This window comes from Rousettus aegyptiacus, unplaced genomic scaffold, assembly GCF_014176215.1.
Source record: "Rousettus aegyptiacus isolate mRouAeg1 unplaced genomic scaffold, mRouAeg1.p scaffold_m13_p_2, whole genome shotgun sequence".
Lineage (NCBI taxonomy): Eukaryota > Metazoa > Chordata > Mammalia > Chiroptera > Pteropodidae > Rousettus > Rousettus aegyptiacus.
The window spans coordinates 166,456,653-166,480,225 of record NW_023416295.1 but is presented as its reverse complement, the minus strand read 5'-3'; the positions used below and the strand labels follow the sequence as shown (position 1 = coordinate 166,480,225).

Sequence of the window (23,573 nt, the reverse complement as noted above, 5' to 3'; positions counted from 1 at the left end):
TCAAAGAAGGAACTGGAACTCGCACCTATACTGCCTTCCTCAGGTTCAACCTTTTCTCACTGTATTCATTTGTTCAGAAATGCATCCTGAGGACGATATGGGTGTTGGGGATCTTTTGCCTCTGTCTTTCTGGTGAGCATTAGTATGAGGAAGCTACAGGCACAGGATCATTAGGAGTCTCTGTCCTACTGTTGGGAAGGAAAGTGGATTGCGATTGCCCCAAAGGGCATATGTTTGATATGGGTCTACCAAAGCCCCTCCTTATTCATGTAAACAAAGGTTCCTGCAGATCACACACATCCAAATCACAGGTCTTCATCTGAGCCAGTCTTTCACAAGAATAGTCTTCTCAGCTGCAGATGTTTGAGCCAAGCCATTAGCCAAATTTTTTGGAGCAATGGGGACTGCTCAGGTGGCTGTGGCTCAGGAAGGCCTTGCTTTGATAAGCACTGAGACTCAATCCCACCTCTCATCTGTGGGCCTAAGTAGTGGCGGTAAGAAAGAATTTTTACCAAGCCCTGCAGCAATCAATGACAGACACTGAAGTGACCTTGATGTTTAATTCTAGCTATCCACTAGGTCTGCATGTTGCTGTCTGTTTGGCAAATCAGCTCTGCTCCGACAGGAAATTTGGTGGTCAAAAATGTCATCCGATAAAGTATGTCAGCTCATTAGTGGTTTTGTTCAGTCAAAGCCCGCGTCCGCTTTTACAACCACAAAGATCCTGGCTCTTATCTTAGTAGACCATATTTCTTAAGAAATTGCCTCCTAAAAGGTGTCGTGGATGGATTTAGGTGTTCAGTTATTCAGCTAGACCAGAGATCCCCTCCCAAGAGAGCTTAGAAACACTCAGTGCATAGTAGGCATTCAGGAAAATATTGATTACATATAAATATATGGGAGGAAAGTGCATAGTACCACAAGGAGCCAATCCTGCTATTTTATAGGTAGGAGCCTGAAATCCAGGGACGTTGACATCACCAAGGTGATTCCAGAATCAGGCGGTGACCGAGAACTAGAATTCAGGTGTCCTGCCTCCAGGCCAGTGCCCACTCCTATACACTTGCACTTCTTCCAACCCTGGGGTGGACAGTAGAAAGGGACAGAGGGCAATGGGAGTCAGACTCAACATCCAAGTTCAGGATCACTCAACCATTTCCCAGGTGCTCCCATTGGCTACCCCAGTATCTCTTACCTGTGACCATCAGAGGCAGATGTGCAGGAGCAGTCTAAAGAGGGAAGGGAGGGACCTGACCCTTGAAAAGAGTGGAGGACTTGGCCTCAGAAGACATTGGTTCCAACCCCAACTCTGCATCGGCTGTGTGGCCGGGCTCCTGAACCACACTCCTTGCGATCCACATTGGTTTAATGGAAACAGTGACCACCCCACCCCCCCACCCCCATCCTGCTTTTCTCTGCAGGATGTCATGGTTGTCAGCAAGATCAAGTGGACTTAAGACTCTGAAGTGTGGAGAGTCATGAAAGTACAGCTAGGGAACTTTGCTGTTTGTTTCGCTGTCCTGTGGGAGGCAGTGTGACAAAGTGGAAAAGCATTTGACTTGGTGGGGGCAGGGCAGGGTAGGGATGGGGGGTCAAAGAGCCATGGTTTTGAAACAAAGCTTTCTGTATGTGACCCTGAAAAATGTCACATCACTACCTCGGGGCCCCATTTTCCTCACCAAAAATGCAGCAAGAACCTCTCTCTGTCATATCATATAACAACACTACTAAAAGCTAACATATATGGAGCTTTTCGTATGTGGCAGGGTCTGTGCTAAACCTCATCCTTGAGTTATTTCACTTAATCACCAATTCAGTATGCTATGGTATTGTTATCCCCCATTTTGCAGATGAGGAAACTGAGGCTAGAGAACTTGCCTAAACTGTGAACAGCAGAGCTTGCAACAGTTATTATGTTTCCAAATCTCAAAGGCTGTGAGTCTCTTTGTGATGGTAAAGTCTAGGTCAGAATGAGAAACCTCCTAAGTCACTAGCTGCACGGGCTCTTTAGCCAAACACCAGTAATCCCTCAAGTAACAAAGCCAAGTCTTCATGAAGTCTGACCCAAGCTGCAAGGTTCACCTTCCCCATGCCCTAGTCTGGGATTGCAGGAGCCCTGAGATTTCCGAATGAAACAGTCCTTCACTGCAGGCAACTGAGCTATCTGATGCCTGGCGCCCTCCAGGAGGGATCAAAGATGGACGGAGGGGGAGGGGATAATTGCCATGCAATATTTAAGGTCTCTAGTTCCGGAATGACTCTGGTCTGCTCAGGACTTCCCCTCTTCCCCCTCCCCACCCCCCGTCTTCCGTGGGCTGTTTTTCCACCAGCTGAACTTTACCTTGGGCTTTCTGAGGTCAAATCTTACAGCTTTCCTTCCTTTCCCCACCCCTACAAAAAGCCAGGTGGCTACAGGCCTGGGAATACTTAAAGTCTCTACCTTCCGCACCAGAAATGCCACTGTTAGGCGATGAGGTTTATGTGAACATAAATCAGAACTGGGTGCTGGGTGGCATGGACTGTCCCTTCCGTGGCAGCCAAAACCATCCCAGCCTCACAGATTGTTTATACACAGATCAGGAAGTGTTCAATGGGCCCCCTCCCCTCCTCCAGACACTAATGTTTTAGCAACCAAGCAAAAAGGCCTCTTAATTCCACTGTGGCTGGGCTATACACCTCACAACCTCCTGTCCAATGCTATTGAGTGAGTCCCATTAGCTAAAATCAATACCTGTCTGCTCCAGCCTGTCAGAGATTAATACAGGAAAATAAACACCTGAACCCATGTCAACTCCTCTGAAAAGGTATGCAATTCAACCAGGATACATCAGTGACCTGCTAATTCTGCCAGTCCCGCTCTCAGCATTGTGGGTACATAGAAAAAAGGCAATGGTTGTAAATGTGTGGACCTGTCTGCAAGGAGGAGAGATGTTAAGCTGGTGTGGCACTGAAGAATCATTCTCAGAAGGGCGAAGTACTGTGATCTACTAAGCGCTCTATAAGCTATTTTCAACAATTCACTAAGCCAACCCAAATCATACTGCAATCATCCAATAACCCATGAGAATGCGTCTCAGGCTTAAGAAAACATCAGGTTTCTTTGCTTTTGGCTGTGACTAATTGGCGTATAAACTAATTGTGTCACAATAATGACTGGTATCAGCAGTGATAGATATAGTTTAATTGTTTTTTTTTTTTTGTAATGGAAAAATAACCAACATTCAACACATGAAGTCATGACGGATAATTTTTCTAGACATGGAATTCATTGAAGGGAAATTAATAAAAATAGTCCTTGGTGTTAAAAAGGCTGGGAACCGCTGATTCGGTTGAAAGAACACTGAGTTGGGAATTAGAAATAGGGTTCGAGGCGTGGTTTTATTGGGGCCTTACTATAGTAAAATTGGGGGCAGCAGAGGAGGCGGGGGCTGGAGAGGCTGGTAAGGCTGGAGAGGCTGGCTAAGGGAGAAACTCAACGAGAAACATACAGAGGGAAATCCTGACAGTGGGGAGTCAAAAAAACTAATGTGGGGGAAGTCGCAAAGGGGATGCATCTTTCCAAGTCCAAAGAGTCTTAGTCTATGTGAGAGACGGATTAAGAATAGAAGTTTTGGAAATTAACTTAGCAAGTGCAGGTCCTGGCTCCTCTGTTTCTTAGCGGTGCGATCTTGGACTAGTGAGTTTGCCTCTCTAGCCTCACCGGTTGACTAATATGCAAGTAAGGCATTTGGTTCATACCCTATGCATAGTAAGTGCACCTCAGTGAAAGGTAGCTATCATTTTGGTGATCCCCTGTGGCCTTTAGAAATCTCCACGTTTTTTTTTTCCTCTAGGTGGGTGGTGGAGTATTATGTCCAGAACACAGGATTTGACTTCTCAAGTAACACAGATAGCAAGGCAGGTGCCTCCCCTCTCAGAGGGGTTGGATGCATCCCTCCGGATAGTGCCCAGCCCCAAAATGACCCCCTCTGTAAATTTTCCATGCAGCTTTGCAGAATTTGGTTTTTGCTAAAGATGTTTTTAAACACATTTAAAATTTGGGCAGGGAGTGACTGTTCTGCACCAATGCCAGGGACAGGCATAGGCAACGGGTGTTCAAAACCAAAGGGACAGCATGGGCCAAGACCCTGAGAGAGAGCGTACGAACAGCTGGAGCTGGAAGGGCCTCTGATGAGGGGATGATGAAGAGTAGACACGGGCCAGACTGGCCCTGGAGAGCCATTTTGTGACACTTTATCCCAAGAGCCCACTGAAGGGTTTTAATCAGGACAGTGAAATTCTCTTAATCCATCCCTTCCGGCTGTCATAATGACTGATGAGTCTCAGCTTCTTTCCTGGCTGGGACCTACCCTGCCTCCTGCTCCGAAGCCCATCCATCTCCACGGCCACCCCATCACTCTCATCCAGGCACCATCCAAATGCAATGACAAGGGGAGTAGGGGTACAAAGGGAAGAGTCCCCTTGTTGCCATCACGAGCCTGGCCAGGGCCAGTCAACTAGGGGACATCTTCCAGTCAGCAAATAAACCTTGTACACACGTCTTCAAAATACAGCTACATACGCTTGACCCTGGGTTCATGTGAAACCTCAAAGTCAAAAAATTTAATGTAATAAAAGCCTGTTGCTTATCGTGAAAGTAAAATAATAAAACCATCTTGAACGGAATTACTCCAACTGCAGCAAGTCAAGAGTCACAGCTTTCCTGGCACTTAAACCCCTCTCTCCCATCAACTTAGTCTGAGTGGCCCTAATTTTGCTCACTTTCAAAAGGATAAAGGGACAAGCAAAAATAGAAATGCTTAGGAACTCAAGAAAAATGATAAATTGTAAATTTTCCCATTTGTGAAAAACGTGAAATTATTGCATAGCACTTTACTTTTCTTCCCTCCCTCCATGTTGCACATCCAAAAAGAACTATGTTGACACAGCCACTCAGAAGGGCGAATGAACAGGCACTACTAACATGTAAAATGCACGTACCTTCTGTCCAATAACTCCAATGTGTGTTTGCCATAGAAAGATATTTGTACCTGTGAACAAGAGGACTGTACACTGAGCAATTTACCTAATTTTTTAAGCCTCAATTTCCTCATCTGTAAAATGGAGATGATAGCACACCTGCCCCATAGGACTGTTGAGAGAATTAAAGGAGCTAATACATTTTAATTATTTAGAATGGTGCCTGGCACAGAATCATCACTCCATAATTAGTTTTTTAAAAAAATTATAACCCTATGAAATGCTATACCTAAAAAAAATGAAGTAGATCCATGTGAATATTAACTAAGAAAAACCTCATATTCTTCAATGAAAAAAAAAAAAAAGCAGAATGCCGTCTGTGGTATTCTAAGGGGAAAAGCTCCTATAAATTTTCTATGGGTACCTAAGTATGTGAATGCACAGTGAGGAAAGGGTCTGAAGAAGGAGCTAAAATTAGAGGAAGCCATTTGAAAAGGAATTTACCTTTATCTGATTTCAGATAGATAGACAGATAGAGATATACATACATATACATACACATGAACATAGAACGTATTCACATAATGCTTGTAACTTTAAAACGTGGATAAAAATTAAAGGATTGAGGTGGTAAGAATTATTATTCCCCTTTTATAAATGAGGAAACTAAAGTTTAAAGACATCCAATAACATGCCTAGGCGCACACAGCCAACGAGCCCCAGAGGAAGGATTTACGCTCAGCTCTGCCGGCCCGCGGCCCTCCACCACCCCACGCTGCCTCTCCGGGCCACCCAGGAGTTGTCTGTGACAAAGGCTAGAAGAAGGGGCCTCCTTGTCCATACTGGCTGGAGTGGTAAAAGCCAAATGCAATGGAGAATTGTGTTGTTGTTTTTGTTTTTCATTAGCGAACCTGTTGGAATGTGCCGTTCAGCAGTGGAGCTGAATGGTTCCTGCTGCTCCCGCAAAACAAACAAAAGTCCCTCAGCCCAGGCCACTTCTGTGGCCACTTTTCTAGCCTTATCTATCCAGGAACTGTGAAAGGGATACAGAACACTGGGAGGGGCACCTTCTCCAGCCAGCCAGGACCCAGTCTCCTGACTCTCTCTCTCTGGTTTTCTACCCAGCACACTAACGGGCGCCCGGCCCTGAGCAGCACCAGCTCAACCCCGCCTGGAAGGGGGAGAGTACCGAAGCCCAAGATGTCTTGTCTGTAATAGCTTTACTGCTCCCTGGGCCTCAGGGAGACAAACGGAGTCATATTTTACTTTGGCTTGATGCTTTTGAGGGTCTTTTCCTGTTCTAATAGCCAAATAACATCAGAAATTTTCCTTTATTTTCTCTATTTATACCCTAATGTAAAAAAGGAATTAATTAATTAATTAATAATATCCCCTTCCCATAAGATGATGTTTAATTAAAACCTTTGGCCACTTGGCTGTCTTCATATTTTTAATAGCAACTTCTCAAATCAATAAGTAAAGCATTCTTCAGATGTTAACCGTTCATTCCATCTTGGTCCTAGGAGGGGTCATCTGACTCAGAATGGGTAAATGGAAGTGGAACAGGTTTTAAAGAATGGTATAACCTACCCCGGATTTAGCCTTCCCATTCATTAGCTGGGTGACGTTATGCAACTTCGCTTAGCCTCAGTGTTTCTCGTTGAAAACAGGGTATAGCATTGGCTCTTCAGGCTGCTGGGTGGAAGAACGATGGGATCTATGAAGTGCTTTGGCCCAGCAGGAGTCTGAGACATGTCCCTTGCCGCCTCCTATGAAGATCAGCTCTCCTCTTCCCAAGGTTCCAAAATGTCCACGGCCTGGGTCCCTTCCCCCAAGTGGCTGCTTCCTCTCTGAAGTCTGATCCTCTTTCTTCCCTTAAGTCACAAAGTCCAGTGTGGAGTCTAACTGTATGTGTGAGTGAGAGAGAATGGATCTGGCTTCTATGAAAATGGCTTCTTTGCTAAAACTACAACCTCAGATCTGATACTGAAAGAATCCGCTGGCACTGGACTCTGTCAAAACAATTCTGAGATATGCAAGGACCATCCTCCAGGACTGGCAGCGGGCCCCCAAGCTGAGCCTCACTCTCAAATTCCCAACAGGCTGAGGGGCAGGCCCCCAACACTCATTGGACAGCCCCATTCCTCTATGCCAGGGGGGCCATAGAGAAGGGCTTGGCATGCTGAAGCAAAATCCTCTGTCTACTGCATCCCACTCCCCTGCAGAAACACCACCCTTACGCGCACACACACACAGGCAAGGGCACACATACACCCCAATTTTCAGAAGGCTCTTGGCACTGCCCATCTCTTCCTGAGCTGGACAGAGCTGCTGGAGCAGGATCTACCCAGCCGCCAAGCTGCCTTCTTCATTCCCAGCCCCCTCCCTTCCCTTCTCCAGAGTCAAGGTTTTGTCAGGAGTTTCAAGGGCATGACTGGTGGGGAGGGGGCCACAGACATCGTGGCTGCTGCCAAGTCCCTTTCTTTCCCCCACAGTATGTTTTATAAGCCAGCATGTAGTTTATTCTTCTCCTAAACACTTCACTAGGGTGCAGGGCCTGGAGTTGCCATAGAAACACCTTTTAACTCCTCCTCACTCAGAAGACAGCACCAATCCCCAGGGCTTTGGGGGAGAAAGGCAAAAAGACACCTGTGGATGAGGAGAAAGGAGAGGGAAAGCCATGGGCCGGCGGGGGCATTCCTTAGAAAGGGCCAAGCCAAGAATGCTGTGCCCCTCACCCACCAATGTGGCACCTGGCCACAAAGAGAAGAGAACCCAGAAGGTTCTGGAAAAGGAAGCTGGTGGGCTGGCCTGAGCATCTTTAATGGACTACAGCATTGATTGGTGGGATAATAGGGGTCAAAGGGAATGGGGAGCTGCTATAAATTTCCTTCAGGGAAAGAACAGGCAGCCTTCAACCCAGACTCAAAACTAGAAAGGCTTTGGCTAGGAAAACTGAGCGCCCCCTACTGGACGCCAGCTGGGTACTGTAAGGCAGCAGAGGTCAACAAGCAAGCAGCCCATATCCACACCTCCCATTTTTAAAAGCATTATCTCATCGCTGCCACTAGTGCAGTGCAGAACAGTTTTGGATCGGGGCCAGCATATCGAAGATTTTTTGTTTCTTAGTTTCGCTACCTCAGTATTCTGGTCTTTTCGTACTTCCTGGTAGCTTAGCTTTTCTCTGGGCAGTTTATCGCGGGGGCAGGGGGGTGGGAGTCAGGGAGGGGGGTATATCTTGAACAAATCCAGATAAACTACAAGAAACTTTCTGCAACAGCCCATACCCACAACAGAAAACAAAGTGAGATGGTGCCCGCATTGGAAGTGGGGCTCCTTTGCTTCGGTTTACCCACTGTTCCCTGGTCATCTTGCTGGGTGGAAACTCAAAAGCCAAGGGTGGGGGTGGAGGAGGCATGAGGTCTCACCAAAAAGGCCGAGGGAACACACCTGAGCCACTGTCAAGCAGAGGAGGACACCCTGACTCCTCCACCTGTCAGCCTCCCGGCTTCAGTATCTGCTCCTCACTGAGCAAGACAGGAACCTACCACAGCAGCAGCTCCCACCACTACTCAGGTGGGAATGTCCCCTACAGAGTGAGAAGAGACAGGACAAATGGAATTTGGGTGGAGACAATCAAGAGAAGGGAGAAAACCTTCTAAGCCTCAGGCAACCCAGAAGAATCTTTCTAAGCAATCCACAAACCTAGAGTCCAGGAAAGTTCCCCTAGGAGAGGGAAGGGTAGGCCCTAGGAAACCTCTAACAAGGGTGACTCCAGGCTACACAAACACTCACACCTGCAAACTGCACTGTCTTGGTCACCACAGCCACCTCCCTGACTTCTCCTAGGCTAGGCCGGGTCCACCAACAGCCCCCCTCCCAACCTCCGCTGTCTCCCCTGCCAGGCTCCTGCCTCCTGCAGCACACTTGTAGAGGCCATCACCCAGGACCCAGTGGAAAATTTCCTTTCTCTTTATGACTGTACTTAAAACACACACACTCCATTCTTCACCTCTGAATCGACACAGGCAGAGTAGCTAGACTGTGTCCCACCCCAGTCCCAGCCTGCGTGCGCGAGTGCGCGCGCATGCACACACACACACACACACACACACACACACACACACACACACACACACACAGCAGGGGCCACTGGACCTGCATGCTTTATGAGCTGGAAAGGAGAGGAGAGATGTTTTCCAGCTGCTACTCCACCTCTGGCCATCCAAACAAGTGTCCCGAACACTCCCAAACAAGTTCTCCCAGACACTCTCAAGGCTGTCGGTAAAACCTGGGTCTACTTCTTACTGAGCCTTTCTAATCGAGACACAAGTCCAATCTGGAATTGTCACCATGATGTGACCCTTGGCATCTTTGTTCTTTTGGTGACAAATCTATTTTCCACTGCTCCTTCTCCTCCCCACACACATTCAAGAGAAAAAAAAAAAAAAAAAACCAGCCTTCCTGTGAATTCTCACAGCTATGCGATAAGTGATCCCTCACACACGCCACCTCCTGCTTGCTATCAACACTCTCAAATACAGTTCCTCTGGGGGAGGGTCAACCCCATGGCTTGATTCTCTTTTTTTCCCCTTAAATCCACCCACACTTGGCCATCCAAGAAGCTCTGTTAGCACTTGCTTTGGAAGCTGGAGGCTGGGTTGGGTCTCAATGAAAAGAGTGAACCTCGGGCACAGGAGATAGTGCAAACTCAGAATTCTAACTTCAAGTTTATCCTGCAACTTTTCATGCACATGGCTGGCAACTTTAAAAAACAAAAACAACAACAACAACAAAAAAACTATTCAACAGCCCAGCAGTTTAGTTGGTATTCTAAGTTTTAGGCACCCTCTACCATCCTTCTCCCCCAGCCCTTCCTTCTGACATCGTGAAAAAGGAATTTTTCCAGATGTCAAAAGGACCAATAGAGACCTGATGACCTAAAAGGCGAGCAAAGGCTGCAAAGGGTTCATTCAGCCGCTGTGGGGTTTCTCTGCAGGGCATCTCCCCCTCAGCTATGTCAGAGCCCCCAGTCCCGGCTGCAACCCAGCCAGAAAAAAAGAGCGGGGTTCGCCTTGCCACCCCGAGCAGTGCCCCAGTCCCGGCTGCAGCGCGCTAGCGGACACTCCGGGGTGGCGGGCGCGGGGGTTCCAGTGAGGACACCGGGAGCGCTTACCTATGTCAGAGTTGCAGAAGGAGTCCTGGGGGTGGCTGGGCGAGCACGTGCACGCCTCGGCGCCCCAGTCACCCAGGCTCCAGCTGCCCAGGAGCACGACGAGCCCGAGCCAGGGAGTCATTGCTGCTGCCGCTGCTGGGGCTGCTGTTCGCCTCTCCAAAGTTGCTGTGCGCGCCGCTGGCGGAGCCGCTGCAGCCGGGGCTCTCCCACCCGGCGGTGCGGGGCAACTTTGGCCTTGGGCGCGCTGCCCTCCGAGTGCCCGGCGGGACGGGACGGATCGCGGCGAGGCTGCCTCGGCGCTGGCGCACGACTCCAAGGGCCGCCGCTCTCTCTGGGTCAAGGAGCGGGAGCTGGCGCAGGAGCTGGAAAAGCGGCAGGAGGAGAAGCCGTCCGAGAGCCCGCCAGCTGCCCCACTCTGCGCCGCTGCCGGGCGGCTGATAGATATAGCGCTGTTTCCCCCTCTGCCCGCCCCTCCGACCAATCGCCGAGCCGCATTACCTCATCGACCCCCTCCGAAAAGTGGGCGGGGCTATGGGGCGGGGCCACCAGGACGGTTCAGATCCTTATAGGGAATAATACGGCTGTGGGCACGCGAGTGGGTGGGCTGGGACGCGCCTCGGATCCGCGCCGCGGAGTGGCCCTCAGAGCTGCACCAGCATGTCCCCTCTCGCGGACACCATCTCCCCACGCCCACTCCGCCCTCTGGGCAACTCTGACCCAAACCAGAATCAACTACTACCTACCCCAGCAACTATTCTTCCGCGGGTCAGAAGCAGCCCTGGCCCTGGAGACCTTGTCTGCACCTGGTGGAAAGGCTGGGGAAAAGGTTACCTCTCCACCTTTTCTGGAGAGAGCAGGGGCGGGGGGCGGGGGGAACAGGTAGATGACCCTTTACCTCCCACTCCCGCCCCTGACTTCCCTGGTTATGAGGAAGCCATCTGCCTTTTGGAGATGGCTATAAAAGATAGTCGGCTCCCGGACTCAGCCGGAGCAAATGGTGAAGTCATTCTACAAATAACTGTTCTGGATCCTGGGATGAGCAAAACAAAGTTCCTGCACCCACGGAACTTGCATAGGAAATCTATGGCGATGGTGCTATGAAGAGCACAGAACAAGAGTAATGGGTTGGAAATGACCGTGGAGGGCGCTGCCTTCTGTGGGACAGGAAGAGAACAGTCTCTCTGAGGAGGTGACATCCTAGCTGAGATGTGAACACAGAGGCTGAGCCACGTGAAAATATGGGAGAACACCAGTCTGGGAGAACAGCCAGTGCAAAGGTCCTGAGCTTATTTGAAAAACGGTTAAGTAGAAAGAGCAGGAAGAAATGGTAACCCCACCTAGGGCAGGCAGGTCTCCATCCTTCAGCAAGGAATTTAAGGGTGAACTGATCCAAAACTGGGGGAAAACCAGATCCTGGAGGACTACCCAGGATCCTAGATTATAAACTATCATGGCTAATTGCTAAAGCTAATACTGTGACTGTCCTTATTATTAAGTAACATCTTGATTCTGCCTTACACTTTTCATATCTCACCTCATTATATTTCGCAATCACCCGTTTAGGTAGGGAAGACACATAGTTTTAATCACAGTTTCCAGATGAGGAAACTGGCACAGAGAGATGACATGACTTGGCAACCAACCAAGAACTCATTTTCACCATAAGAGAAAGAGAGAGATATTTTCCTGGTCTTTAGCAGCAGTTAACTCTAACCGTGCAAATGCCCTTTTCCAGCCAGAGTCGGCTATCTTTTTTCTCTTGCGTCTCTCTCCTTTTTTCTACTACCTCATCTAGTTTAGAAAGAGACTTGGATGTTTTGGCTATAGATATACTGAAAAGTTTGGAACGAAGTAAGGACTGGGAATACTACCCAGAAATGCAAGTTCAAGCTCTTTCTCAGAAACTCCTCTATTTATACCTCAGAGAAGTGACATCGGGATGGCAAAAGCAGAAAATTTCATTGGAAATGGTATTTCCAAGAATGTTTTTAAAATTCCTTTTTCTCCCTTAAAAAATTTAGCTATAAGGAAAGGAATCTAGTTTCCACCATTTGTTTTGTCTTGTCCCCTTTCCAACTTTTAAGACCCTTCCCACCTCAACTGTAACTATAGCCTGACGCACACAGACCTTTCCTTCTCTCAGTGTTTACTCACGCACTTTGCTCATCGTTTCATGGAATATAGTTGTATTATTTCCCCAACCACACTAGAAACACTTTGAGGACTGAGTGTTTGGCCACACTGCTTTTTAGTCCTCAGTACAAAATAGGGTCTCAGGAGACTTGAGTGCAGGTGTGGCCAGCAATCCCTTGAGTCTTAAACAGTGGACACTTAGGAGACTGCTCTAAGGATCCAGGTTGAATGAGGGCACAGCATACTTGGTGGGATTTGAGAGTTTCACTTATCCCTGCATAGTGCCAGTCATGTGGAAGGTTTTATAAGCCTTTCCAGACTAAATCCACTTTGGATAAACATCTTGTGTGACAGAGGCCCTCTCTTCTCTTTTTTCTTTGCACTTTATGGTTTTGTCCAAAATGCCAATGTTTTCTCCAAGGGAAGGCTTACCTAGAATTTGAGTATAAGGCAGATAAGTTTTGCTGAATTTCAAGCAGCAGGTTTCTTACAGAAAAGCATCTGAAGCATTCGATTGTGGCAGCTACTTAATTATGTAAGCACAAGAGTAATCTGATTGTTTTTTGAGCTGAAAGGTAACAAAATTGCTTTTGGTTTATTTCCTCTCACTCCCTCTCCTAAGCTTGTCTACACCTCATCTTTGGAGCTCAACTTCTCTTCAGCTGGGAAGTTCTTCCTAATGTCTAACCTGAAGGGATTCCCCTCTGCCCACTCATGGGAAGTTAGCTCAGTCCTTACCATGAGGAAGAAAAAGAGTGAGGTCCATGAATCCTTGCGGGGAGGGGGATTGGAGGGGGCAAGGATGAGGGCTTTCTGCCAGAATCAGCCCCTCCAGCAAGCAGACCTCCTCACAGCCATCGGTCAGGTGTCATAGTGTCCTTCGATCGAATAATATGTAAGAATTGCTTTTTCAAGGCCACTTAATAAGCTAGGTGGACTGGACCTGAGGCTGATGGTAAGAATGAAAATATTAGCTCCCCCACTTTTTCTTGACAGCTAAGAACAGTGATAGATTTGTAAACCTTGGAAGAACTGAAGAAGTTTCATAGTGTATCTGGCCTGTCCTCCAACCTACCAGGCTGACCTGATACTCCCTTTCCTGGAACTTTTCTAGAAAAGATGTTTCCATGACCATCCCCTTCATATCAAGTTACAGAATGCTGGAAGCTATGGGAAGTCTCTCGTAGACATTTAGAAGTCCCATCCTCTTCTATCCTCTTCTTATAGATGGGGAAAGTAAGGTTCAGACCAGTGAAGAAATTTTTCCAGCATCCCAGGGTCAGCAAGTGGCAGAGCCAAGATCGTGTTACAGCTACGGGACCCCCTCTCTGTGCCCTCTCACACACTCCGGGGCCTCGGACCCCCACCACAGTACATGACCTAACGCTTGCACTCTGGCCATGGAAATCCCAGCCACTCACAGTCCTGGATCTGCACTTCAGATCTGCATTTTAGATCTGTAGATGAGTTTCTTTCAGAGTCATGGTACAGTGACCAACCTGTGGAGAATTCCACCTGCACTGGCGAAATAGTTGTCTATTATGGTAATCATCACCTCTGAGCCAGTTAGAATGAATACAGCTCTCTGTTTCTCAGAAGTTTATCTCTTGTGTGTTTATTTTTTCCTTTCTAAATTATTATCTAACACCTTTTTAAAAACATTCCAAACATGTCGCTGCAGAGGTATGTGAAAATTTTCTTTCTGGGGGACAAAAGATGCTTAGGTTAAAAAAAAAAAAAGCAAAAGATCTGAGATTTGTTCCAAATCTTGCTGCAGAACAGTTGTGTGTGTAGACGAGTCACCTCTCCTTTCTAGGCCTCCATTTCCACTTTATTGGATGAAAGATATAACTCAGTGGCCTCTAAGATTCCCCTTGGCTTGAGAAGTCTAAGATTCCATGGAAAATTCTCAAGGATTAGGTGAGCGTTTCTGAAGAGAAGACAGATCTTACCCTTTAAACAGGTTTGAGGCAAATTGAACGTGCCCAGGACCGAAGGGCATCCGTCCATCTCTCAGTGAACCCTTGCTGAGTTCCTAACTAGCTCTCTGCTCCAGACTCCGGCTGAAAACAAAGATCGTGATGGCAAAGGCACAGGAGGGACGGCGGTCTTGTTTCTGTTAGGGCCCCGTAGTAATTACTTATTTTACTGTCTCCCTCTAGGATTAGAAGCACTAAAAGATACTGAAGTGTGTCTTCTCTTGTCTGCATACATTATTTTCAAAATTCATTGAACTTCTATGCTGCGTTCAGATCGCAGCTTAAACGTCACCTTCTCCAGGAAGGCTTTTCTGATTCCCCTCCTCTGTCTTCCTCAACCCTTTCCGGTGTATCCCCAACAGCACCCTGTGCCGCTTTCTTTCACACCACTTAGCTGATTGTATGGTGATTGTTTACCCATCTGTTTCCCTTTCTGGACTGTAAGCTCTTCGCGGACAGGAATCAAGTGTTGATTACAAAGGTTTAAGTATTGGTTGAAAGAGTCGAATTGATTGGCTCCACTGACCCCTTCCCGTATTCGGAGAAGCAGGTGGAGAGCATGGAGTCCTATCCCTCTGGCCAGTGCTAGGGGGCGCTGTAAGCCAGAGAACACCCGTTGCCTCCGCCTGCCTTCTCGGCCAGCCTCGCTGAAAAGGCGGGAGCGGTACAATTCCACACTCGTCAGTGGGATGCGGGTGCCTCTGAGTGGGTGAAGCTAACCCCTCCCGTCTGCAACAGCCACAAAGCTCTCAGTCAGCATCCCGTCTGGGTCCGCAGCTGCCCAGCTTCTCCACCCTCGAGCTGGCTAAACGTCAACCCCAGCGGAGACGTGCTCTCAGGAAGAGAGAATACTTGTGAATCATGGGTTTGGGGGGATAGGGGATCTGGAAACACAGCAGAGGATGCCACGGTTTCACTCTTTCTGAGCTGGCCTCTGGAAATTAAACCTGGGGAAGGCGCTGGCAAGACTTGTGTTGTTTCTGTCGCACCGGGAAGGAACACCTCTTTCTCCCCTGCTCCTTCCTCTCCAGACCCTAGCCACAACGCCTTCCCCCAAGCCCACAGTCCATCTGAAAGTCATTACATTCAAAATAGCCTTTCCTAAGCAACAGACAACCCTGGTCCACCCATCACCATGAGCCCTGGCCAGACCCTCGGTGGGGTTGCTGCCCAGCACTGGGAATTTAGGAACCTAAGATGGAGATGCTTCAGGTTCTTTCTGTGCCTGGCACCAGCAGGGAGTAAACACCTTTCCTGGCTTCCATCTGGAGCCGATTTCATGGCAGTAAATTGCACAGCGTCTCTTGTCCCAGCTCTCCCCGAGCCCTGTTAGGGAATGAAGGCCCCTCCGTAAGAGTCTCTGGCTGCTTCACCTGAACCCTAGAGTTTTCACATTGGTTTCCATCCCCAGCTACTCCCAGGGATTTTAAGCCAAAAGACACATGTACGCTGCACAGACATTTTGTGCCCCAAGTTTTCTGGGGTGGTGGGAGATGGAAAACAGACTATTCCAGCTCTTGCCTTCTTTATTTTTTAACAACTGTGTTCTCAGCCGATCATTTCTGTGAAGTCTAAGATGAAGTGGAGAGATGATTTCTTCTCCTCGACCCTGTCTTAATGTCTTCCTTATGCCCGCAGAATTCATGTGTTTTTCCTTTAAAAATGAGTAGCTCCTTTGTGGTTTCTTTGAAGGCCGCATGCTCAGCTTAGCACAGTAGATGCACATGAGTGTCTCTGCCGGGTGCTCTCCTGGCTTGGGACGGATGGATGGATGGTAGGTCTCTTGTCAGATTGGGCAGGAGATCCTGTTTCTGCCAAGGCACTCGAGCTCTTTTCAGTGGAACCTGCTGGAACTGAAACGGACATCCTGGGCTCCAGGGATGGTCCAAAGAGCATTTGACGCCGCTGATGATCACATCCTTCCTTAAACTTGGCAGCTGCGACCACGCGCTCTGAGTTTTTGCTTTCTACCTCTCCAACTGTACCTTCTCGGTCTTTTTGGCAGACTCTTCAGGCTCCTCGTGTCACTAAAATGTAGGTGTTTCCCAATTTTCTGTCCTTGGCTGCCATCCCTTCCCGTCTAGCCTCCACGCTCTCCCCGGCTAATCTCACTCTCTCTGCCAGTTCCACCCACCACTGTGCCGTGGCCGCTGCAGCGGGCACCGTGAGCAGCACTGCAGACAGCAGCATCTGTCTGAGCTTCAGTCCACATCCCCCTGCCCCCTGGACAATTACGCCCGGTGGTCCCACGGCCTCTTCAGGCTCCAGAGAGTCCAAAACTCATTGTCTTTTCCTCTCAGTCCCCCTGCGGTGTTACCCATTCCCACCAATGACACCATCGTTCAGAGTCCTAGCGACCCTCTCTCCACACATTTTCTAACCATCCCCTTCTCCCCATTCCCACAATTCCGGCCTTGGATCGGGCCTCCATAGAATCTTTCCTGACAATTTCAATAGTCACATAATGGATCACTCCGCCCAGAGTCTTTCTCTAGCAAATTCAACTTTGGCATTGCTGCCCCTATAAAGTTTTTCAAATCTAAATCTGAATTCATGCTGTCTCTCGCTTCAGATGATTAATTTGTTCTCCTTGGCTTTCCGAACAAAGTCTTACACTCCAAAGAAAAGCACGCAAGGCCCTCTGTGATCTGGCCCTTCCCAGGGCTCCACAGAGGGGGACTGTCATGCAGAATACAGTGTGATGGCCACCCCTGCAGTGATGCAGCAGCAGGCCTGTCCTTGCTTGTCTCTCCAAACCTATGCCCTAATTCCCAGCTTTCATGTTCCAGCCATCGGTTTCCTGCCTCTGAGGCTTTGTGCATACAGCACAGCACTCTTTGCCTGGAATCCACCTGCCGCCAATATTTTCCCTACCCTTCTCCATCTCATCTGTCAGGACTCTTTTATCTTTCAGGATTCAGCTGGAGTCATTTCCCTTCGCTGTCACACTCACCAACCTGGGGATGATAAGCTGGAAAAGATTTCTAAGACAAGAAGAAGGGAGGGGAATTAGCATTAGTTGCATACCGGCTCTGTTCAAGTCACTGTCCATACAGCATTTCCTCCGATTCTTAGATATTGTTTAATGCCCATTTTGCAGTCAAGAAAACAGAAGCAAAAACATTAACTCAGAAAGACATGGGTGCCCTCATGTTCATTGCAATATTACTTACAATAACTAAGATATGGAAACAATCTTAATGTCCATCAATGGATGAATGGATAAAGAAATTATGATGTATACACACACACACACACATACACATACACGCACATAATGAAATATTATTCAGACATAAAAAAGAAGGACATCCCGCCATTTGTGACAACATGGATGGACCTTGAGGGCATTATGCTAAGTGAAACAAGTCAGACAGATAAGACAAATACCATATGATCTCACTTACGTGTTGAATCTTAAAAATAAAAAATGCAAGTTCACAGATACAGAGATCAGATTAGTGGTTGCCAGAGGTGTGTGGGGGTGGTTGAAAGGAGTCAAAAGGTAAAAAAAAGGAAAAAAGAAAAAAGAAAACTGAAGCTCAAAGAAGTTAAATTACATGTTCAATTTCTTACAAGCGAGGAAGTGGCAAAGCTGTGATTCAGACCCAGAGGTCTTTTCCAAAACTGGTAGCACTCTTTCTAGAGACTACAAATTCATGATGCCCTTAGGTTCACTGGGGCATTTGAAGTGCCAGTGATTTCCTCTTTGTCTTTTGGGTTCCCATTGAGTACTCAGAGCTCTTGATCATAGTATGATACAACCAAGCCGAACAAGACACAGTACCTTTCCACCGAGGGCCTGTAAGGGAGCTTTGCCATCAAGCAAGTGAGATACATCTCTGGCTCTGCGCCTGGTTTGCAGTCAAGAAAAAGCAGGAGAAATGACATGGCAGGCAATTTCTGGAGGTATGGGTGTGGCCTTCCTTCCTCAGAATTTGGATGGATGTCTTAAGAAGATTACATTTGTATAACAAAGAAAGGGCCCAAAAAACAAGGTCAAACTGATAAAATACTGATCAGTACATTTTAATAGCTATTGAATATGGCTTCATTTCCTCTTGAAATGTCAAGCATGAGATTGGGGCAGTATACCAAGTTTTTGTCCTATTTCTGCATGCACAATAGCTGGGTGACCTTGAATAAATCAATGAACCCCCTTTCTTCAAATGTAAAACCAGTGGGTTAGAGTTTATGATCTCTCAAAACTTCCCAATGGAATATTCTGGAAGGCAGACTGACAGGGGTTTAGGAACCAAGGCTCATGATGTCAATAAACCCGAGTTTTGATCTTTCTTCACTTTTTCACTGTGACCTTGAACAAGTTCCTTAACCTTTCAGAGCCTCAGATGTGTAACAGTAAAATGAAGATCTCCATAGGATCTTCATGAGGCTCAAACAAAGTGTGATGAATAAGGCACTTGGCACAGGGCTTGGCACATTGTAAATTTTCACTGAGAACTTATGTGTGCCAGGGTGTGGCACACACAGGTACAGAGATGACTGAGACCGGTCTCTGCTCTCAAGTAACCTTCAATCTGTGTTTATTAAGGAGAAGCATATTCCCATGTCCCTTTCGACCATGTGGGGGGAGGAGGCAAAGGAAATAAAAATTTGATAGTAATAGCTAATTCTTACAAAGTGCCTACTGGGTACTTAGCATTCTTCTGAGTGGTCTGCATATATTCAGACTAATCCTTATAGCAAAAGCTGTTAAGCAGATGGGATTATCCCCACCACCCCTTTTTTCTTCAGATATGGAAACAAAGGTACAGAGGGATTATGTCATTTGTTCAAGATTACGTGACCAGGATGCTGCAGTGCTGGGATCTGAAACCAGAGCGATGCGGCTCAAGAACCCATGCTCTTAACCACCCTGCTAGCCTGCCTCTTCATGGACAAGGCGAACATGCAGATACAAGGGGCAGATGCCCAGTGTCTGTGGCCGGGTGGGTCTTCCTTCCCAGAATGCTTTGCACCCACCGATCAGGGTGTGTGGGAACGTGAATCGTTATGACCCCTCTCAGAAGAGACACTTACTAGGGCAGTGAGCCTCCTGGAGAATAATATTCGATGGTGTCACTGATTTCCAGCCCTTGGGATGAGCACAGATGCTAGAATCAGAACACGTGTTCAAGTGTCATTTCCTCTAAGTTTCTCTCTAAGCTGATACTTATTTTCTATAAAGTGAGGACAACCATCTAATTCGCGGAGTTAGTTTCAAGGATTAAATAATAAATAACTAACATTGACTGAGCATTTATTATGTGCCAGGCCTAGTTCTATGTACTTTACAGGTATGACGCAGGGACTATTACTCTCATGACCATTTTACAGAAAAGAAAACTCAGGCACAGAGAGGTTCAGTAACTTGGCTAAGATCACACAGTTAATAAGTGGTGAGCCAGAATTCGAAGTTCAGCATCCAGTTCTGTGCTTATAACTACCTCCCTGTACTCAGGTGATTGGTTGAAAACATTTTGCAAACGTTAAATGTTACTGTTGTTCCGCTCTCTCATATCCATGTCTCAGGTCTTTGTTATTGCTATTCCCTTTGCCTAGGGTGCTTTTCCGCCTCTGATCTGGCTACCTCTTACTTGTCTAGAGAGGGAGGAAGAGTGAGGTTGTGGAGTGTGCTTGAGCCAGTTCACACTGGTTTATGAGAGCCAATTATTAATTTTTCTAGAATTTTGCAAGTGCGTGGAAAGCACTTAGCAGAAAGCCTGGCACAGAGCCAGCCATCAGTGAATGGCCACGGTCAATGTGATTATTAAGACAATATTATTATTAGGCATCATCTCCCACAAGTAGCCTTTCATTCCACCCAAGCTGGGTGCCACCCATCGGAGATTACCTCTGCCTTGATATTCATCACACTATGCCAGTATGTCGGTTTCTGTGTCGTTCTCTCTTTAGAAAGCAAGCTAATTGACAAAATCTAATTGAGTTTTCTCTTCCGCGCATTTAGCACAATGTCTGGCACACAGTAGGTCCTCAACAAACTGTTAGATTAAATTGTTGGTGAAGAAAGAGTTCAGAAGCTACTGAAAAATCAGAATTAGGAAACTGGAGGCTTCTCTAATCACATTACAAACTTTTAAAAAACTCATCTCCACATCTAGGCATTACTAAAATATTGTGTGTGAGGTTCATTCCTTGGGGGTACCTTATCATGAGGTCGTTTGGAATTTCAGGAACTAAAACTTCCTATTGGTGCCCAGATAGATCCACTACACACTGAACTCTGTTTTATAACCAAATTTTCAGTGTGTATATCATGGAGTCCCTACGATAGTCTTAGCAAGTCGAGTAGGAATATCACCAGTAACTTTCCAAACCGCTTGAAGGTAGTCGAAACTGCCTCTGCCTCAAGTATTTAGGGGAATAAAAGATCTTGATGTCACATCAACAAACTCCAAAAGAGATTGCACATACCTGGAGTGCTTTTCAAGGCCTGGGAGCCAGTGATTGAAGGCTGATTTCAGAGGAAAAGGAGGGAGAGGCTGAAGGCATGTTGAAAAATAATTTTTTGTCTGTTGTTCCTTTGTACGCGCTGGTTGCTGGCTTATGCAACGCCCAGTAATTAAAATGGCTGGAATGCTTTGCATTTTTACAGTAACATGAAGGCAGCTAGGAGGCCTGCAGCTGGGGCCAGCTGGAGGGGGGCCCAGCGATCCTACCCTTGCTGCCCCTCGGCCTGGCAGAGGTGGCTGGCACTTGCCTTGGGGTGGGGGTGGCAGGGTGGCAGGGAAGAGGGCGGCAGTCAAAGAAATCAGGAGTCACTCCCACTGCAATCCCCCTTCCCTAGTCAGGTGCATCCAGGTGCTTGGCCTCTAGAGGGGAGATATGCATGGACCACCCACCTTCTGGAAGTCTGTAATGATTAGTGGTGATGCCTAGGAATGATAAACAATGATAAAGCTATCATTTATTAAATATCTACCCTGTGCCAGGTCCTGTACTGATAGCGTTACACATATTATCTTATTTCAATTTGAAAGTTCAGATATCACTCTCCTGCTCAAAACTCTCTGTGGAGTCCTAGTGCATTTAAAGTAAATTCTAAACGTCTCGCCCTTCCAAACCCAGAGCCCCTGCTGTCACTTACCTTATATCCACCGTTCTCCCTCGAGCTCATCACCTTCCCACCCTGCCGGTCTTATTTTCATCCTATCACCGAGCCAAGTTCAGCCCCTGCTCCAGGGCTGCCCTCCCTGCTCCCTCAGCCTCCTCCAGGTCTTGCTGCAGCCATTGCCTTCTCCTTATTCAGCTTCCGCCTCTGACGGCACCTTTGCAGAGGCATCCGCCCTAGCCGAAGTAGCACAACCAGCCCCTGGCACTCGCGCCTCCCATCACCCCATTTTTCAAATCTATTTTCTTTTCACTACTTATCACTATCTAAAAAAAAAAAAAAACCTTATCGGTTTGTTTATTTTTTTATTCATTGTCTTTCCCAACTGGAAGGGAAGCTCCTCGAGGCCAGGGCCCTCATCTGGCTGATGTTCACTTCTATATCCGCAGCACGTAGGTCAGTGTTCAATAAGTATTTGTCATGGCAATAAATCTTCACAACTACCCGACAAGTTAGATGTCATCGCCCTCATCTTCCAGATGAGGTTAAATCAGAGAAGCTCAAGGAAGTTAAATCACCTGCCCAAGGTCACCCTGTTGGGAGAGATTTCACCACAGCCTGTCCAACTTCGAAGCCCATGTTATGGGATAGGTATGCATATCCTTCCCCCTGGACAGCTACTTCAGAAAATAGTGGGAAGACAATGTCTCTATTTCGAAGGAAGGAACCAGAATGCAAGGCCAACTATGAACCCGTTGATAATATAATGGTGGTGGTACTAAGAAATAAGGATATAAACACCTAATGGGAGCCCACAACACGGGTGTCGTGGTCTAGGTTCTAGCACCTGTGTGACCTTGGATGAGTTAATTACCCTCTCCAGTGTTTATTTTTGTTTTTGTTTTTTTTAAGAATATGCAGAGGGTATCTGCTTCCACTTCCCCAGGGGATGACTCCATGACAATGGCATTCTCCTGTCCTGTGAAGGAGAGGCTGCTATGTTCACATGGATTACTGGAGTGGAAGCCACACCGTGCCCTGGCTACGTGTGTGTGTGCGCGCCTGCCTGTGGGTAATTTCAGGAATAAGCAGCCAGACTGAGAAGTTGGCTTTTAAAGCCTTGGGGGTGCTTGAGGCTGGACGGATGTGGTTGAATGAGGAGCGTGGTCGCTGAGCCTCTGTGTCCTCGTGCCACTGCCCTGGCACAGCCTGACAGCTCAGCCTGGCCTTCTGGCCTCAGAGGCGGCCCCAGCTGCACCGTCCTCTCCAGCCTTCACCCCGGCCAAGCAGGATCTGTGTGCCCTTCCTCGCCAGCACGAGTTCTATCATGTTCCCACCATCGGCTCTTTAAAAAATGTCTTATTTTACTGTAATTCCTACTTACAGAAAAATGGCAGACTAGTTCAAAGAATTACCAGATACCTTTCACCCAGGTTCCCAAAATGTTAACACATTGCTACATTTCCTCTTTCCCTTCCTCCTTCGCTTCTTTCCCCCTCGCTCCCCCCGCCTCTCCCTCGCGCGCTCTCTCTCTCTCTCTCTCTCTTTCTTTCTTTCTCTCTCTCTCTCTCTCTCTCTCTCTCTCTCACTCTCTCACACACACACACACACACACACACACACACACAACTTTAAAAAAGCTGCAGACATAATGCTTCTTCATCGCTAAATATTTCAGGGTGTATTTCCCAATCACAAGGTCACTATCAGCCTTTGCAGTCCGAAGCCGCTCAGCCCCTGGGCTTTGCATTCAAACCAACTAACTCTTACTAACTGTGTGCTTTTACACAGAAGATTTCACTTCTCTGGACCTCGGCTTCCTTACCTATGAATTAAGGGCACCAAGAACACCTACCTCACAAGGCCAAAGTGAGAATTAAATAAGATGCCCCATGTCGAGAGCTCATCACTGTGTTTGGGACATGGAAAGTACACAATAAGTAAATCAAAGTGTACTTTGCTAGAAGGCTGTATTTTTTTCTTTCTTCCTTAATGTGGTTTGAATTCCTTGTGTTGCCCTTTCTCTTTCTTCTTATGGCCAATTCTCATAGGAAAACAACAAGACAGGTTCTGTCATTCATCCACCCCTCATTTATTGAGCACCTACCCTGAGTGTGACCCTATTCTTGGCACTGAGATACAGCGGCAAACAGGACAGATGCGGTCCCTGTCCTCACAGCTTGTGTTTGCATGACGGAAACAGACAGTGGACATGGAGCAAGAAACATGAAACATTTCAGTGCATTGTAAATGC

General features: G+C 47.3%; 2 protein-coding genes and 1 long non-coding RNA gene across 9 annotated transcripts in view; 1 reads left to right on the top strand and 2 right to left on the bottom strand.

Moving 5' to 3' along the window:
• Positions 1-10,565, bottom strand: part of TIMP3 (TIMP metallopeptidase inhibitor 3) — a 55,987-nt gene extending 45,422 nt beyond the window's left edge. Inside the window, exon 1 of the mRNA XM_016161649.2 lies at positions 10,136-10,565. Within this exon, the coding sequence (XP_016017135.1) occupies positions 10,136-10,256 (121 nt within the window). The 5' untranslated portion in view covers positions 10,257-10,565. The remainder of the gene's footprint in view (positions 1-10,135) is intronic.
• Positions 1-23,573, top strand: part of SYN3 (synapsin III) — a 400,752-nt gene that overhangs the window by 182,366 nt on the left and 194,813 nt on the right. The gene's annotated exons all lie outside the window — the stretch shown is intronic.
• On the bottom strand, positions 13,153-20,812 carry LOC118613628. The gene is made up of 2 exons (XR_004955574.1): positions 20,683-20,812; positions 13,153-17,231 (listed from the first exon to the last, which is right to left on the bottom strand). It is a non-coding gene; the product is annotated as an uncharacterized LOC118613628 (long non-coding RNA).